Raw genomic sequence first — 19,145 nt, 5'->3', positions numbered from 1 at the left:
ATGACTCGTAGAGGAGTAACCTGACTGCGTCAGGTAATAATTCATCGTGCCAACCCTTAGCTTTTTTGGTTGATTCTTCTGCAGTTAATTCAGTTCTGTGTTTTACCCCCACCATTCAGCCGTGTGTCTCTTGACACACGGCTTCCTCCTTGTTGTGACGCATTAACTCAAATATTTCAACATTCACACTTCTTTCTTAGTTTGCAGATTTGCAGTTTGCCTGATTACAATGAAATGTAGTACAACCATGGTGCCAAACAAAACCCCGCTCTGCGTAACAGCTGCGTGTTCTGCAGCTTGACATGGGGAAGGTTGTGGTCATCTTAGCCGACACGGCACATTGTGTGGATCAAGCGGAGCCAAAATAGAAAATCCAGAAATAAAGATGGTGTGCCTCTGAAAATTCCATCATGTCGTTCTTAAGCCAAAGGCAACCTTCGGCCACCTCGGTTAAAACGGGAACAGGAACAAAAAGGCGAGTGAGCAGCCACTACTCCCTTTTGTTGGACCGTTTGACCAAACCACCTGCTTCACCACAACGACATGGTGGTTGATTCAATGGCACTAAAAGATGACAAAAACAGAACACTCCCCGTCTCTAATGCATGTTAGAGAAGGGTAGAATAATGACACCAGCCGAGCCACGGTGTCTATCTTATCTAACACATCCACACCGCACCTCCCGTCTCCCAGGAGTCATGAAGGCGATACCCAGAAAACAGCTAGTATCACCTGGGGGGCCTTCACATAGATAGATGGTTGGTTACCCCTACCCGCCCGCCCGACACACTCCAGACCTCGTTTTTCTGGAGCTCTCCGATGTCGCTGGTGGCGGTGGTGGCGCTGGTTGTGGCGCTGGCGGGTTGTAGACTGGGTTAGCCCCGCCCGTTCTGCCGGCCATTTGAGTTCGCCCTGCAGAAGGGTCTGGAGAAGGGCAACACATTTCTTTCTAGTTTCGACACGTTTTTGCGGGAGCCAATCACCGAGCTGGCTTTTCCCCCTGGTGCGCTATTGGCTGGTTTAACGCAATGACGACAGGGAAGCGACAGCGAGCAGCCAATTTGCGTACAGAGTCAATTTTACTGCCCGTTGATCACGCCTCTTGTGCTGAAGAAAATGACAGCAGCCTCCCCAGACCAACGTGCAGTCTACCATTGAGCTTAGTCTGGCAATAGCCAGGCTAGGTGGGTTGAGTATAGAGCAGTACACTACAAAGCAGTTGTACAGAGGGGCTGTGTCATTGTTCCCCAGTGGTTGTGAGGGGGGGGGGGGGGGAACCAGGGTTGGCTTCGCCTCGGTCAGCATGGATCTGTTTATGCGGAAGGGGGGATAGATGGGGGGGGGAACGGGGCAGGGCGGGGGTTCTCCCCCGGTAGCTCTCTGCTATGCCGATGTTGGGCTGTTGTCAACACTCATTTTGCTTTGTCAAAACCTGCCGTGTGTTGTGAATCATTACCTGTCACGGTGCAGGCCCTTGTGTACACAGACACGCACACACACACACACACACGCACACGCACACGCACAGACACACACACACACACACACTCGTATACACACACATACAATCACACGCGCGCACAAAGCGCAGGCGCTCTCACGGAGAACAGAGGAGCGCTCGCGGCAGATGAGATGTAGCAGGGGGAGCTAGCGCTTGTCATGTTCTGGAAGCTTCTGGGAGTCTCCTGTTTTTCATCTGCCGACAAGGAAAGAGTAGCAAAGAAAGAGTAGCAAGGAGCGGTGGACAGATTTCTATTTTTTTCTTCCTGTGTGTGTGGGTGTGTGTGTGTGTGTGTGTGTTTGTGTGCGCGTGCGTTTTCTTGAAAGTGCATTAGGAGGAGATTAACACAAAAAATATACGAGATGGTGGTATGGATTGGTGCTCAGTGGATTTCTACACAGTGCACAAATCCAGCAGCCAGCCCAGGCCGTGACACCCACATGGCAGACTGTGTCTCGTCGATGGACCTGGCCCAGGGTATCCCCCCCCCCCCACTCCCGACTGTAATCTTTTAACTCGGCCCCGCCGGCTTCACTGTCATCGGCATTACTGCCAATGACAGCGAGGCACTCGCCGTTTAAGTGTCTCACTTTGTCAGCAAGCCAGAAGGGTCAAACCACTCCAGCCAGGGGAGAGGGGGGGGGGTGTATCCTATTTGAACCCTGAAGTCAGTAAAAACAACTGGTTCTGTTTGTGTTGCTATTCCTGAGTTTCCCTTTTAACCGGTGCAAACAGATCAGTTTTAGAACAAGGGCCACGTACGGAGTTGGCACGAATGCAAAGAGTAGGAAACAACCGAGTCTTGGGATACAGAGCGGGTGAGGCGGCGGGGAAGTGCGGGGGGGGGGGGGGGGGGGGGGGGGGGGGGGGGTGGTGGTGGTTCCCCTCCTCCTCTATCGAAACAAAGCGTTTAATCTTGGTTTGTCAAGTGTACACTCTTCCGCCCGTGGAGAACTGAGTTACCTTTACATCCTCTCTGTGCGCCCCAACTCTACAGCCATTGAACAGGGCCGCGGGGAGGAGGCAAGAGGCAAACAGAGGGATTCTTCAGTATCAACCTTTTTATTGCCTAGGAGTCTCGGCACAGCAGGGCGCACGGGGAGGTTCAGGGTGCCTCCTGGATACTTCATTACACCCCGCAATCGTTTAGACGTGGAAAGTGTTTGGTGGGAGGTGGGAAATAAACACATATTTGCACATGAAGGCAGTTTTTTTTTGCTGCAGAAACAACACCTTAAACCCACACCAGAAAACGAAAGTTAAAATGCGATCGCAGTCCGAATACTGATTCAATGCCCTCAGAACCCGCTGAACAGTTTATGTCCACTATGTTTCAAATACGCGTTTAATAGTGGCATACATTTTTGAGACTACGTGGCTATTCACAATAATCGTGGTACAAATAACACCCCCAACCCCCAACCCCCTTCACTGTCTTTAACCTATCGTCACTATGGAACGACATCTAATCCTGGATACACAAGCCTGCTTGCCATTACGCCTACCCTGCCTTCTCACTGCCTTTTAATCCCCCCCCCCTCCCCCCATCCCCTCGCTCCCTGTTAATTAAGATCACACATAGGATAATGTATTGAATATGCACGGCACCTTTAATCTAAGAATATCTCGCCATGGCGAAGGCGGAGCGAGTCTCGCTCTCAGAACTGTGATGCGTGCGAGAGGGATCGGTCAATAAACACATTATTATTTTCCTTTCAGATTGCAATTTTTTTTCCTTCTTTGTAGGTTATATTTAACTTTCATTTCAGTGGCTTTTCAGTTTTGATTGATTAATACATAATCCCCCCCCCCTTGAACATGTAATTGAATATATATTTTTTGGTGTTTTCATGTTCATAATCCCCCCCAAGTGGGGGTTTTGACATCATAACGCATGTGAGCAATATGATATGAATCACATTAAGGCCAATATGATGAAGCGCCATCGTTTTACGGTTATTATTATGAAGTGCGATCGAAAGAGGTTACATTTCTTTTTGAGACGCACAGCGGCCTTAATCCTGCGTTTGTGGTGGCGGATGAGAAACGGTTTGGACATTAATTTGGATCATCTCAGATGCACGGTGAATGCAGACGCCCACGGGCACCGCGGCGTGTGGATCTGGTATCTCTGTGAAGCGCTAAGAAGACTCCATTACGGAGAGATACAGTGGCTTAATCCCCAAGCGTCCTTCCTCTTCCCTTTGATGCGAGGGCGCAGACAGACAGAGTATAATTAAGTATGTCATAAAATTTTCAGCACATGTCGATCAATGCTGGATATGGTGTAATTATGTCAGACTTTATTACCGGCCACATGTATTTCTGAACTGTTTGGTTTCAGTCAATCGCAAGTCAGTGCTGTTCTCCGAATTAAATTGTTATTATACACATTAACATATTTTAATGACATTTTACTTTCATTCACAGGTAGTTGAATGTCTTTGAAGGTTTAAGTGCAATTGCGTTGTGGCTATACCTGGATAGATACATTGCCTCATTTCAAATATATTATGTAACTACTTTTCAACTTAATCACTCTACGTTAAATTGTCTGTTTTTCCCGAGACAACTTCAATGAGATATTCAGTGGTTCTTAGCAGCAGTTTAAAAGAAGCCAAAGTATTTTACATAATGTACCATTTAAAATATATGATCAAATGCTAATCAAAACACAATAACAACACTTTGAGTTGTTTATTTCGAGTCGGGCTTATCAGTTATTCCACAGTGGCCTAGTAACCTACTCCAGGTGACTGTAACTTTCAACTGATGACTAGATGAAGTGAGCGTATCATAGTGCAGCAACTCATCATAATTGAGGTTCTAATGTCGCTGGCATTTTAAAGGACAAAAACGCTTGACACATCAACATTACCAATGACACTATCCATGTGATGGCAACAAAGATGATTTATTTTGAACAGCAGTGCTCAATGAAAAAGGAAGCTAAACGACAGAGTCCGGTTTCCATTGTGATGCAAAAGATTTGAGGATTTTGCATTGAGAAGCAAACTCTATAGACTTTGTTCATCTGTGAGGCCTGCTTAAGATGTGCTATTGTGGCCTCTGAAGTTTAGACATCCACTCATCATTGTTGTGTTTGATGTGTGCGTTTGATGTGTGTGTGTGTGTGTGTGTGTGTGTGTGTGTGTGTGTGTGTCTCATTGTACACCTTCATGTTAGTCATGGCCCTAGCGGCCACTATTAGCTTGATTGTTTTATGTTTAATTAAAATGAATGCAGGCAAAGGTCAGACTCTCTGCGCTTCCGTCTCTTATCTCCAGAGAGGCGAGCGTATAATATCAGTGGAGGTGTAAGCACACATTTTTTATACACTTGAATATGCCTCCATGTAAAGTGTGAAAAACAAGAATACATCATAGGCACACAAACACGTCCATTCTCATTTGTAACATTTCTTTGGAATAACTACTGTTATTCAATATGCACTCTTGATATTATGTTTACACATAGTATATATAGGCATATGAGAAATTGACCTTACAGAAGCTGCTCTGCCTGAAGGTAGAATTACCATTTTATTAATATTTACATTAATCAACATTTTTGTGCTAAATTGTTGTAACAATTCAACTAGGTGGTAGCTTAAAATGATCTGGTCATTTCTGTAGTAGAGAATAGAGAATTCAATTATGTTATCAATAAAATCCCATCCTAGAATGCCACGTTTACATGCATGTTGCACCGCCATGTTTTTACAGGAGTCCAGAGCGGAAAAATGGCACTAGAGAGGACACTAGCTTGTCTGATCTTTTCTGTTCCTATGGCTATGGCTATATTACTAGTATGCTATGAACTATATTTTTAAGGCCTAAATAACAAAATATAATTTATAAATCTACCAAGGAACATTATCACTTGGGTACTTGATGTTGTGTTAGACTATGACATCATAGTGGAAGTAGTAACTGACACCTTACAGGCCACCATAGCTTCTCCTGGGATGGGGGGATTTTCAGTTAGTTGCAATCAACCCTGCTGCTAGATGCCACTAAATCCTACAAACTGCACCTTTAACTTTGATATAATGCTGACAATTTGTAGAACCGTGGTGGGTTATTTGGGTAAACAGATAAAACCGTAGCATTTGTTTATTTGATTTGAGTTGTGATGAAATTAACCTTTGATGCAAAGTCTGCATTCCATTGAAAACAACCTTTTCTTGTTTTCTTTTTCGTTTATACATTCATTGTAACATCATCTATGTTTCCATGAGTAAGTGGTGGTTGGTTGGTCAGGGCCATTGTTGACCACAGCAATGAATTTGAATTTAGACACACACACACACACACTAGCTTTATATAAAACATGCATGTACACATACACACACCAGTGTTAATTTCATCAGACAAGATGAGACTAAATATGTTCGTCAACATATGTTCATCAACAACCAACAACGAAAAAAGATGAGACTAAAATGTTTTGCATAAATAAAAATTAACTGATTCCGAGCCCGACACAGTTAAAGTAATTTTTTTTCTCAAACTAGTAATGACACGTTTACGTTTGTACCATGAAAGCATGCCTTTATTAAACGAATGCAAGGCATTTTGGAATTGTCAACCGATCAGTGCAAAACTAGACTAAAATGACGAGACTTTTAGTCCACTAAAACTTAACTAACAAAAAAAGATATGTGATTACTAAATATGACTAAAACTAACAAGGACATTTGGCACAAGACTAAGACCAAGACTACATTAAAAATAGGTGACACAATTAACACTGACACACACATAAAATATCTGTACCTACATAAAACATGCGCACACATAGACATGTTTATAACTACGCAATCGCATAACAATTAAGGCCTCCTCATTCCTGCTAATAGGCAGTTAGTCATTAGAGACCTAAATCCGAACATGACCCGGTTTCCCCTCAATGCCCTCCTGTGTGCCTTCTGGTGAGTGGTAAATGGACTGCAGTTACACAGCGCTTTTTTGTAACCAGAGGCCACCCACAGCGCTTTACAATATGGCCTGACATTCACCCATTCCTGCATGGCGTTAGCCATGCAAGGCGACAGCCAGCTCGTCAGGAGAAGTTAGGGTTAGATGCCTTGCTCAGGGACACCTCGACACTCAGGAGCCGGGGATTGAACTACCAACCTTGCCGTTACCAGCCAACCCGCTCAACCTCCTGAACTACATCCAGCCCTTCTACAGAGGAGAAGGAAAAGTACCCAGATACACCAGGCTTTTAATGTGCAGAGAGGAGGAGCTATCCCGGTCACTTGGCCCGGCCGGGCCCCTCAGCAGCGTGGTGGAGGGTCCTCGGTGCGGGGCCCGACCTGTCACTGGCCAGCAGGGTGCCGCCGCTCTGTCTCATCTGTGATATCCTCTTCTGCTGACCTTCCTCTCATACTGAGTGGTGCACAGTTTCCCTGCTGGCCCCCCAGCCAGACCAGCTCCGGCTTCCACTCATTCAGAATACTAATGTGGAGATGGACCGTGACTACCGGGATATGGGGTTCCCCATCCAGGTGTGGGGAACTGTCTCTCTGTCTGTCCTTCTGTCCCAGCTGTTTATCCTTTCTTAAGCGTTGAGCATTTGGAAAAGCGCTAAATAAATTTGATTTATTATCCTTCTGTCTGTGTATCCCTTTGTCTGTCTGTCTGTCTGTCTGTGTATCCCTTTGTTTGTCTGTCTGTCTGTCTGTCTTTTCATGTGTCTGTCTGTCAAGCTAAGGCTCTGTTCACACACTGCAATCCTCAGTGCTCAATTCAAATTTATTTCTCAGATTCGATTTTTGTTTTGGGCTGTTGAATACCAATATCAGATTCTAACGTAAACTGGTGAAAATATCATTACCCACTGAATATGATAACTATGGCTTTTTGTGGCGCATTTATGCTGCTTCTGTACGGAGGTGTGTGTGGAGTGGACGCAGAGTCTGAGACCGGAGTGACGGGATGGTGATGTGAATGGCTTCACTGAAACAGATCCAATAAAAGGATGTAAGGACGTCAAGGGATCCTAACTATGTTACTACTGTGGAGTACTGCTTCCACTGTCCCTCCCCTGACTACTTACATCATCAGCTGTGTTCCTTGTACTCACAGAGGGAATCCCACCAGCGCAGAATTGGGACGAATGTCAAAGAATGACGTTAAGTCGCATGCATGGGGATATGATAGGAGGTTGCATTGCAGAAAGGCAAACCTGTGTATGTTTTGCCACGTATGAAAGTGATCCATATCAAAATCCTAAAAGATCAGATTCAAATTTGAGTCTTGCTGTTCACACTGTCCACCAAAACATTTGTGCCACTTTGGCCTGCAGCGTGAACAAGTACCTATTTGTCCATCCATCCATCTTCCGACACATCTATCTGTATCAATCTATCCATGCTCTTTTTTGTTTTGGTTATTATCATCAATTTAGCAGTGCTTGTACCATCCAATGAGATCAGATCATATGTGCCCGCAGAATCACAGGCTCTGTGCAGTACGCACCAATGCTTTTGTTGTGTGTTTTTGTTTTCCCCTAATCCTCTAATGAACATAATTACAATATGTCATTGTTCGGGAGGGAGCCTCAACACAGTTGGGCCATTTATACACAATCTCTGCGCGTTGACATCTGTATCACACAAAAAACTGTTTTATTTTTTATTCTGCAGATTTTGAGAAATGTTTTGAATATTCATGCCTTTGCCCTTTCTAATGCCCCCCCTGGGTCCTGATTGCAGTATTACACATAGTTTGTGGCCAGTATTATCCATCGCAGCCCTCAAGGGTAGTTTTTAACTGAGAATGCGTGGGTACCAGGTGCTGTTACAGATCGCACTGTGCCTGCCCGGTTAGTTGTTTAGCCAAAACCCTATCCCCACTGTGGTAAACTCGACTCAACGCACAAATAACACATGACACACACAGGTGCATAACACACACACAAACGGTGCACACTTAATCCCAGCTGCTGCATACTTGAACTTCTTCTTTTGAAGTTCTCTTTGTGCTTCCATTGTTGTGACTCATCTACAATCTTCATTTATTTATTTCTTTCGCACATTCTGTCTTTATTTCTTTCTCTTGAGAGATTAATATGGGAGTGGATGAGGCGTTGTCTTTTTTTTTTACTTTAATGACCCAATGAAAGATACGTATCAATAATTTAGCGGCCATATCAGAGTTTCATCACAAATTGATGACCCAATTCACCACACTCAGTGATGCCCCCCTCAAGACATCCTCTCAGGGAGTTTGTAAATGAGGGTCAGGAGATTCTGCATTTCTGAATTGAATTGATTTATTTGGTATTCAGTCCAGCTGTCCAGCGCCATCTTGTTCCCATTTCTCCATAGTGTAGTAATTATTTTACATTAATTATTATTGAGAGCAGCAGCAGTTGGTTGGTTCCCTCTATGTAATAGTGAAGTATATCATAGATTGAATATTGTTATAGTGTGGTATATTAATGAGTGTACGTAACAGTCTAGTATTGTGTTGCTTAGTGTAATAATACTCATATTTTGTTGTTGTTGTATGGTATTATTTGTTGAGTGCATGTAACATCATAGTATAGTTCAGTGTAAGCATCAGTGTTGAATAGAATAGTATAGTGGAGTGTATGTTACAGTATAGTAAAGTTGAGTTTCTGTAATAGTATAGTAAAGTTGGGTGTATGCATCAGTATAGTACACTTGTATGTGTATGCATCAGTTTATAATAGTATAGTATAGCAGTGTGTATGTAACAGTATAGTATAGTATAGAGTGTATGTAAAATTATAGAATATTTGAGTGTACGCAACAGTATCCTACAGTTGAGTTTATGTAACAGTATAGTACAGTTGACTATGTAAGAGGATAGTATAGTTGAATATATGCAACAGTGTAGTACAGTTAAGTGTATGTAACAGTACAGTGCAGTTAAGTGTATATAAGAGGAAAGTACAGTTGAATTGATGTAACCATATAGTACAGTTAAGCGTAGAGGATAGTACAGTTGAGTGTATGTAACAGTAAAGTGTGGTTGAGTGTATGCAACAGTGTAGAATAGTATAGTAAAATACAGTGTATAATACAGTAGTATAATACAGTGTACGTAACAGTATAGTGTGGTTGGGTGTTGGGGATAGAACAGTTGAATGTATGTAACAGTACAGAGTAGAGTACAGTTCAGTGTATGAACTGTAGGAGTGTGAGGGATGAGCTTGAAGGAACAGTGTGATTGTATCGCTCCGTGTCGGCCATCAGCCAACGGCTCCCTGCCCATTAATCACGACCCACACTATGTAGTCTGAACTCTGACCTTCGTTCTGCATCAAGGCGTGGTGACAGATGGAGGGTAGAGCTTTGTGTCTCCACATCAGATCATCCATTGCTCGCACACGCACACACACACACACACACACACACACACACACACACACACACACACACACACACACACACACACACAGCGGAGATGTACAGTGAATCACCCATAGCAACGGTCTAATGGGTCACCGGCTGGTATTTCAATGGTTGGAAAAACGAGCGTCATTATTTTTTTTCCACTGTTCTCACTGTTGGCCTTTTGAGTCTCATATGTGCAACATGAGACCGCCTTTACGGCACTATCGATTTAAAACACTTTGCAGTGACGGAGCTAGTTGAAATGGCCGCTGCGATTGCAATAACAATGATCAAGGTGGAACGGGGCCTGTGCAGTGGGGGACGTATTTATCATAAGCAAGACGCAGACGCCCGAGAGACACTGATTAGTGTGAATAAATTAAGGGTTTTTCAATAAGCGCGTGATGGCTTATCTGTGAATTACATGGCCGGTGCAGCGCTCGCATTCGAGATTAATTGCATCACACAAGGTATTTGGAAAAGTTCATCTTCATCAATTGATTTCCCTTAATTTGAGAATTCCTCAGAAGTGCATGAAATTGGGTATAACCTCTCCATAATCAGGCGCTCTGCGTCGTTAACCTCGCTGACAACCACTCCGCCCGCGTCTCGGCGTTGACATTTTGGAGGCCGGCTATGTCGGCGCAACTGGGTCACAGCAAATCTCTTGAAAAATGAAGGAAATACTCCCATTAATGAACACTTTAGTTACAGCTTTTGTATAGTTTTAGCTGTCGGCAGGATTTCTCAAACATTCAAACAAAGGGTTCTTCCAACCGGTTCCGCTCGTGTTTCTGGTAACTTGCGTCACCTAATCAACATTCTATTTATATTGACATTTGCGTGCCAATATAAATATATACAATCAACAAGCCAAAGTAGATCTCCCATATACAACACAGACCCTCTTTCCCACTATCTAAAAAAAACAATTAATCATTCCAAAGCAGTTGACCCTAAACCAAACTAGTGTGCAACCAACACAGAGACAATCTCTCTCTATAACGTCATTATAAAATCTAGGAAATCCCCCATAAAGACCAAAGTATAATTCCACTTTTTTCATTCCAAACCCATTACACCCCCAACAACCAGGCATGAACGTATGAAAGGCACAAAGAAATGCGGGCTATAAAACCAGTCGACGCAGGGCCATCAAATTAAAACAGAGGCGATGATTATATCCCTTTGGGGGGGGATGCTGCCGTCGACCCGGCACCATGGATCCAGAGTGTGGAGCCCTGTGCCAGGTGCAGCCCCTGTGTCTCCCCTGAGGGCCAGCGCCACATCCAGGCCCAGCAGTGAGAGAAACAACTAGGTCACACCTAAACAAACAGAGATGCATACCACAGTGTTACAAAGGACGACCACGGAGGCAGGAGAAATGAAAAGCCCGGCCCGTTGCTTCTGCCATACCTCGGAATCCCGGCTACTGCAGCCTCCGCGGGTTTGTTTTTAGCTCTTTTTTTCGTTTTCTGTACGAAGACTACAATAAGCCTCCTCCGCTGTGTTATTTTCCTGTGGTATGGTAATACGAGTAAATTGCTGAATTCATCATCCCCCCCCTTAATGACACTATTATGCTACAATGCTCATTGGCTAATATGCAGTAGAATGCATTTTTTATTTTGTCTTGTATTTCCTCGCCGCGTTACTCCACACACACACACACACACACACACACACACACACACACACACACACACACACACACACACACTGTGGTTTCTCTCCACTCACCCACCTGGCCTTAAGGGGTTCTCTCAAAGACACAAAGAGATGCAGACTACAGCCACGAGCATTTATGATTAAGAAGGCTTCATGAGTTTGTCTCAACAGCCTTCTTCTTCTTCTTCTTCTTCCTCTTCTTCTGCTTCTTCCTCTTCATCCTCCTCTTCCTCTTCCGCTGCTGCTGCTGCCGGGCGTAGATAAAAACCGAGAAGAGAAAAAAATATGGAGTAAAAAAAGACGGAAAAACAGCCCAGTTCCTCAAGCGTTTTTATTGGTTTTATTATTTGTGTGTCTCTGTGAGTTTGTGTGTTTATTTATTTTTTAACCTTGAGGTCTTCTTTAAAAATGATTACCATTGATCAGTGAAATGGTTTTATGAGCTAAAACAGTAGGGGGAAGGGGGACGATGAATCAAAGGGGCACCACCAGCTAGTTTATGAGGTATGCTAGTCTACCGCCCAGGTAATATTTGCTTTAAAGTGTCAGAAATGTGTAAGGGCATACTTTAAGTGGCAAAAAATACTTTGTTTGCAACTTTTTTCGATTTTTCTTCAAGCAGTTTCTTTTTACACTTTCTTCTATAGCATGTGCGCAAATTCAGAAACTTACCTGGTCTCCTCAAAAACACTTCTGGCCCGAATAGCAATATTTCTCGTATGCAAAAGAAACAAACATCTTTCACTGATCACAACACTATTGGGCAAAGTTTATCATGTTATAGCAGAATAAAACGCCACCCACATTGTGTAATAACCGTGTTATCCCACCATCCATAGTGTGTCCATAGTGGATCACAAAACTGTGTTTCAACACAATATGGACAAACTTTGTCACCCAAAATGAAGTATTATGCATGAAGTGCTTTCTGGTGGGTGACAGCGTGAGCAGAGGTAATCCCTCTGAGTAATTTAATCTGTGTTTATGTTTAGACCCCGTGTCTGACACCTCATTAACGGATTGGAAGTCTCTTCCTTTCTTCGTAGCCTGCAGCAAGTTGGGGGAATTGCAAAAACCTTGACAGTAGCTTATGCGGTAATGGGCTCATTACGAAGGTGTATATTAACTTGATGAGCTATTTTCTTTAGGATTCCAATGATTGTACCTGTGGTAATGATTTTTTGGAACAAACTGAAACTTTAAGGAGGATTAAGAGTACGGCCGTTTTGGGATTTGCAAGGAGTTAGTTGAACATCTTTCAAAAACAATTTTCAGTTTCATATAAAATGGGAAATATAACTTCAATCCGCTCTATAATCCAATTCCAAAAGACAACATTTTCCTAAGACCAGTCAAATGGCTTTTAAAAGGTCTTTACATCTCATTGAGAACACAACCTCAGAGCAGCCACAAGGTTTCAAAGCTTTCTCTCTCTGTATACTTATTTATCCCTCACTCTCGCCACCTATAGCTTTCTCTCTATATTCTCTCTCCTTCACCGTCTTTTTTCTATATTTCTATGCCGTTCTCTTTTGTCCTCTGTACCGCTCTCTCTCTTCATCTCTCTCTCTCTCTCTCTCTCTCTCTCTCTCTCTCTCTCTCTCTCTCTCTCTCTCTCTCTCCCTGTGCGCTTCGCCCTCCCCTGTGCTCTCTATCACCGCGGGCGGTCCGCTGGGTCGCTCTGGGCTGTAATTGGAAAGTGCGCTGGCGGTGGGCGTTGCCTGGTAATGTGGGTCCTGCGATTTGGCGGCAGCCCCCTGCTGCTCACGCAGCGGTCAGAGGAGAAGAAGAACCTGCATTCACAAAAGGTCAGCGGCGTGTCCGCCACGCTTTCCAGCTTCCGCCGGCTGAAGGAAAAATAAAAAAATCGAAGCTTTTTTTCCGCTTTAAGCAATTAGCATACTCAAGGTGACGTCATTGGTCGCTTTCTTCTCCTCCCCCGTAGGTGTCTCCACCTGGGGGTTGTGGTATGTGTGGGAGGGGGGGGTGGCCATACAGTTCAGCTGTGGCAGTTCCTTTTCATAAGCACCCCCCCCCCCCCCCCCCCTCCTCCCCCATACCTGCTCCCCCCATCCCACCACCATCCCTCTCTGCCTCCGGGCGGTGGAGGGGAAAATGAGACGGCTGGGCAAACATGACAATCGTATCAGCGCCGCGGATGAATTAGCATGTCGGAGAGATGGAGCGATGGGGGAGGGGGGAGAGCAGGAGGAGGGGAGAAGGGCGAGGAAGAGGTGCTCATATTATGTAATCGAAGAGGGAGCCACAGCACTCCATCCCCAACTGCTGCTCGGAGTCAAGGTGTTAAAGGCCTCTGGAAGCGTCTCCATGAGAGCAGCTATGTCACGCGAGAAGATATACGGTAGTCTAGTGGTTAGCGGGTTGGACTCCCCGCTATAAAGGGCTCTGGGTTGGAACTAATTTTGCCCCACAGACTATAGGAGTAGTTACCCAGCTCTAGGCATGCTCACTGATAACATCTGAGTTGAGTCGCTTTGAACAGGAGCATGGGGTCAATTATTTATTAGTAACAGTAAGTAGAGTGGAAGTTGGCTGCGTGCACAAGCTCATCCTCCTATAGATATGTAGAAACGACAATAAATCCATGAATGAATACAGCAAGCAGCAAGGACAGAAAATGCTGTCAAAAAGACAGATAGTTTGTTCTTTGGCAACTGGTAAAATTGCGCTCTTGGCTGACTACTTGATAACTCCACAGCTTATCACGATCCACTTAACAACTTGACTTTCATATCCAATAGTGATGGAGTTCCAAATGGATTTCAATTGCTTGTTGCTATCAAACCTCATATAAAGTGGCCATCAAACCTAACCTAGCTTGTCTCATCACCCCGCAGTAACTATGTTTTTCTAAAGTGTGGTCTCAACTACGGACTCGTCTAACCTCAGAAACTATGTTTGTTGTGCCTCACAAACAGTAACCTAGCAACAATCTAATACCCAGATCTACTGATGGTTCAGATGGCTTCCATCCTCTCAGACCAACCGCCCTAATTTACATAGATTTCAGATTGGGCTGTGATTGGCTAGATTGACTTGTGACATTGCAGATCGTGCACACTCAGAAAATTAGATTGTATAATCAGATGTATAGAGAGGTTTTCCCTTTTTCGGTTGATTAAAGTCAATACAGTCTGCACGTTAAGCAATCAGAATAACCAAAGCCATGCTTCCCTGTGCCTGTTAAATAAATACACATAAATACCCATAAATACAAAACAACTTTTGTAGGTGCAGACTTGAGTTGAATTTGCATTCAATTAATCTTCAGCAATCTTGGCAGGCACAACCAAACACACACGTGTGTGTGTGTGTATGTGTGTGTGTGTGTGTGTGTATATCACACACTTTGTTCAGTACACTAACAGCTTCTAAATTCACGTCTGAATTCTGGCACCCATTTCTGCAACATTAGTGTACAAGGCTTGAACCAAAGAAAAGGATGCCTCTACTTGGTTTCCATATTTATGGTATTCACTCCACTGTGCAGTCAGCTTCAGACGGTTTCTACCCCCCCCCCCCCCCCCCGTCAGGCTGTCTGACGTGTCTTAATACGGAGACGTCAGCGGGTTCAGCCCATCCTTTCTGCATTTGAAACCCCAGCGAGACCTCTTGCTTCTCTTTCCAGCGGCAGTCAGTGTTTTATACACTCAAGCGAGCGCTCCTAAATAGAAACAGGAAGGGACTTCCTGGAGCTCAGCCGAGAAAACATTTCGGAGAGATCTTCAGTAAAGTCTTTTGAAAACGCCTCTCGGTTGCCTGCCGGGAGAGATAGCATCAGCAGACAACCCCAAAATTTTCCATTTTGTGCTATCAGACACCATGGCGGTGTGTCAACAGTGGAGTCCTGCTGCAAGTAAACACAGAGGTCTGACAAGCAATAAAGCAGATTCAACAGCGCCCCGGGCCCTTTGCTCTGTTTAGTCCCTGAGGACCCTTTCTCTTTCATCATTTAGAACCTGCTCTGCTGCTGATCACAGGACCACCTGGCAAGACATGACGGACAACATGAGGGATATAGTACGTCCTTCTCTGAGTGTAGTAAAGGACGATTCTGAGCCGAAGATGATAACCCTGGATGATTGTGCAGGGCTTTTTTCTTTTTTTTTTGTGTTTTAGTTTTTTTGGACTACCAATTAAAATTTATTTGATGACGGCAGAAAAGAGAAACAGAATCAATCAAGCGATGAGTAAAAAACGAGTTTCTGGTGATCTTTATACTTCTTTACTTAAGAGAAAGCTGTAGATAAGACCGGGGCAAATTACATGGAGAATTCAAATCACAAAAGAGTCCATAATTCTTCAACTTGGTTGAGTCAACTTCTTTCTTTTTTTTCTTTGCTGACAGCCTTGAGAAGACAGCAAGTGAAGGGATCAGGGGATTAGTATAGTTTGGTTGAAATTGGAGGCAGCTCAGGAAATATTAAATGGCAGCAGCGACTAAAGAAAGGTTCCCTGAAATATCAATCTTGAAGATTAAAATGGTACCTTTTTAAACTGTGTGTGTGCATGTGTGTGTGTGTGTGTGTGTGCGTATGTGGTATGGTGATCAGAACCAGTCCATCAGCAATGATGTGTTTTGTGCTTTGCTTTAATGTGTTTTGATGTCTTCCTGTGTTTCACTAAGTATATATTCGGCGAGAGGGTTAAACATCAAAGCGCCGGGAAAAGTTCCCAGAAACTGAATGTCTTATTTTCAGCAATGTCCAGAAGGGACTGTTGATGAACTATCCTTTAATAGTAGGGACTTTCTCTTCCCTGTCCTCACAATATACTATCCTCCTCGGGGTTCATTTAGATTGATTAAATATTCAGGCCTGCCAAATAAAACATGTCCATCGACAGCGGGGGGTTACTGAACCGTTCTTCAGCCAGGACATACACAGAACACAGATTTGTCTTATATCACAACGATCTTCACCTCAAATGTCCTTTCCCTCCCTGTGGGGACAAAACATAATAGTTAGTGGTATTATGACACTGCAAAGAAATGACATTGTGAAAACCCCTGGGGTCAAATATTTTGAAATGTTAATCGTATTTTCATGTGTATCTCTTTCTTCTTCTTCCTTTTCTTCTACAGTTCCTCCCAAGATATACGACATCTCGGCTGATATAACCGTGAACGAGGGCAGCAACGTGTCGCTCATCTGCACCGCCAGTGGGAAACCTGAGCCCTCCATTTCCTGGAGACACATAACCCCATTAGGTGAGGTCACCTCCTCCCTGGTAACGCTGTGTGCTGAGGGAGGGCCGGCCAGGTGGATGGATGCACCGCAGGGGAGGGATGAATGACAGAAGGGACAGATGATGGATGGATGGATGGGCGGATGGGCGTCAACTGGACAGATGTATGCATGGATGGGGGAATTGATGGATGGTGTGGAGGGAAGGATTAATGGATGGATGGAGGGATCCTACCAAAATGGGCAAATGGATGATGGATGGATGGATGCATTGCTGTCAAAAGGGAGAGAAAATTGGGCGGAGGGGTGGACGATTGGAATGGAGGATGTTCGATAAATCAACGATATGGTGGCTTGTAAAATATGTTGAAATTTCCTTTTCAACGCAGATTGGTGAAATGCAACGTAAACTTTCTCCCCCGAAAAAATGGATTGCTAGTTAATTTTTTGTACCGGAAAGTATTGATGGTGATTTCCCCCTGCCCTCTCTCCCCCTACCATCCCCACTGGTACCACCACTAACCACGGCCACCGACATATTCAGTCCTTCTTCACTTTCATATGAATAGATTAGAGCATGTGGCGGTTATCTGATGGAGCTGAGGATGACTGTGTGTATCTCACTGTTGTCATATCATCTTCACGGGCACAGTCGCCCTTGATTGCGTTGGGAGTCGTTTCCGAGGATGATCAAAAGGAGGCTTCCTCTGCGTCCGAGCATGGCCCAGTCACTCATTCTTCTTTGAAGTGTCCGCACTTTGAAGTGTGCCAAGGGAGAAAAATGGTTGGCTGGTCGAAGGGAAAGAATGGGGCCCAGGATTAAATGTAATCACAGGGACTGTCTCCCAGCACATCAAATGAAAAAGCCATTTGGCATGGGATCTGCAAGTCCGTTAACGCCATAAAGGGGATTTGTCCAAAGGACACAGTACAGCTGAAAAGGTGCTAATAGGCTAACAACATAGCATGTGAAATGCCATTAACTTCCACACATACATGCAAATAAAGCAACTCTGGAGGAGCTGCATGAGGCGACAGGAATATAGAGTGCAGCGGAAGGAACTCCAAAGTTAAGAGTCATTTATCAAATGCCTGCAGCCCTTCACGAGCCACCCCTCCAAAGTTATTTTATATATATGCATCTATATATATATTTATATGTTACTACAATGCCACATGGGACTCAATAGAATCTAGCGCAATAAGACATTTTGCTGTTGGATCGTTATTGGCTTATTGACATGGGGCCAGTCAGGTGAAATAGCTCTTTAACAATAAACATGCTTACATGTCAGCTTCTATTTCCTGCTCTGCACCCCACAGCATTCAGCCATTCGGTGGGTTGGATTGTTGTTTGGGGCAGGGCGGGGGGAGGGGGTTATTTGGTTGTGCATCAGCAGTCAGTGAAGTTTGACAGGAAGATAAATTGCCCAACAACTGTCAAGTTTCGATTCCTTCCCCAAATATTTTTTTCTATTTTCATTATTTCCCTCCCCTCTATGCCAGATATTGAGATGGCAACTGTAACAAACATTTTGCATCCACTGAAAGTTTGGCCGTCATAAAGCGCTCATGGAGAGACTCATTTGGCTTGATATTCTCTGCATTCAACGACAATGTGTTTTCTTCATTAGGACGGACACATCAGTATTGTGTCTCAGCTGAGAGGAAACAGTGCCAAAGTTTGTGTTTGGCATAAATCGTTGAGGGAAACACAGTTGATACAAACAGCAGCAGTATCATCTTTTGTCCAGCGGTGATGGTTCAAACGTTGGGGGGAAAAAATACAGCAGCCACCAGCCAGAAAAAGATCCAGGAGCTAGCCACTACCAGACGCAATATTTTTTTTCGTAGGATAAGTCTGGGATTCTCGCCTCTGATTGGGTAGAATTGCTCTCCTCCAACTGGTTATGGTTAGGGAAGGGTTAGGGTTTGGGTAAGGGTTAACTCTAACCCTAACCATAACCCTAACCTTAAACCTAACCCTAACCCTAACCACTAACGCCCGCAAACAGCTAGGACTTATCAAAACTCAATCTAAAGGAGAGCCCTTCTAACCAATCAGAGGCGAGAATCCCAGACTTTTGAAAGAATATTGCCTACCGGCCAACATATGGTCCACTTCCTGGTCCACTTCCTGTTCTACTTCCTGGTCAACTTCCTGGTCCACTTCCTGTTCCACTTCATTGTCCACTTCCTGTTCCACTTCCTGGTCAACTTCCTGGTCCAAAATGAGCAATTGAGAGCAATCAGTTGGGTGATGAAGTGGTCATAGTGTATATGCATTGTCTAGGATTAATGTTATTGTAGTGTTGCAATAGCAGTGGTCACAGTGTAAATACATTGTCTAGGATTATAGTTATATTGTAGTGTTGCAATGTACCAGAGATTAAATATC

The 19,145-nt window shown here is 44.1% G+C and overlaps 1 protein-coding gene across 1 annotated transcript in view; it reads left to right on the top strand.

Moving 5' to 3' along the window:
* negr1 (neuronal growth regulator 1) overlaps positions 1 to 19,145 on the top strand; it is a 129,581-nt gene that overhangs the window by 47,695 nt on the left and 62,741 nt on the right. The window contains exon 3 of the mRNA XM_084473403.1: positions 16,645 to 16,770. Coding sequence (XP_084329529.1) covers positions 16,645 to 16,770 — 126 coding nt within the window. The remainder of the gene's footprint in view (positions 1 to 16,644; positions 16,771 to 19,145) is intronic.

The sequence above is a fragment of the Micromesistius poutassou genome (genome assembly GCF_964030765.1).
Source record: "Micromesistius poutassou genome assembly, chromosome: 9".
Classification (NCBI taxonomy): domain Eukaryota; kingdom Metazoa; phylum Chordata; class Actinopteri; order Gadiformes; family Gadidae; genus Micromesistius; species Micromesistius poutassou.
The sequence above is the reverse complement of the archived record's forward strand: the minus strand, read 5'-3'. Positions and strand labels throughout refer to the sequence as shown.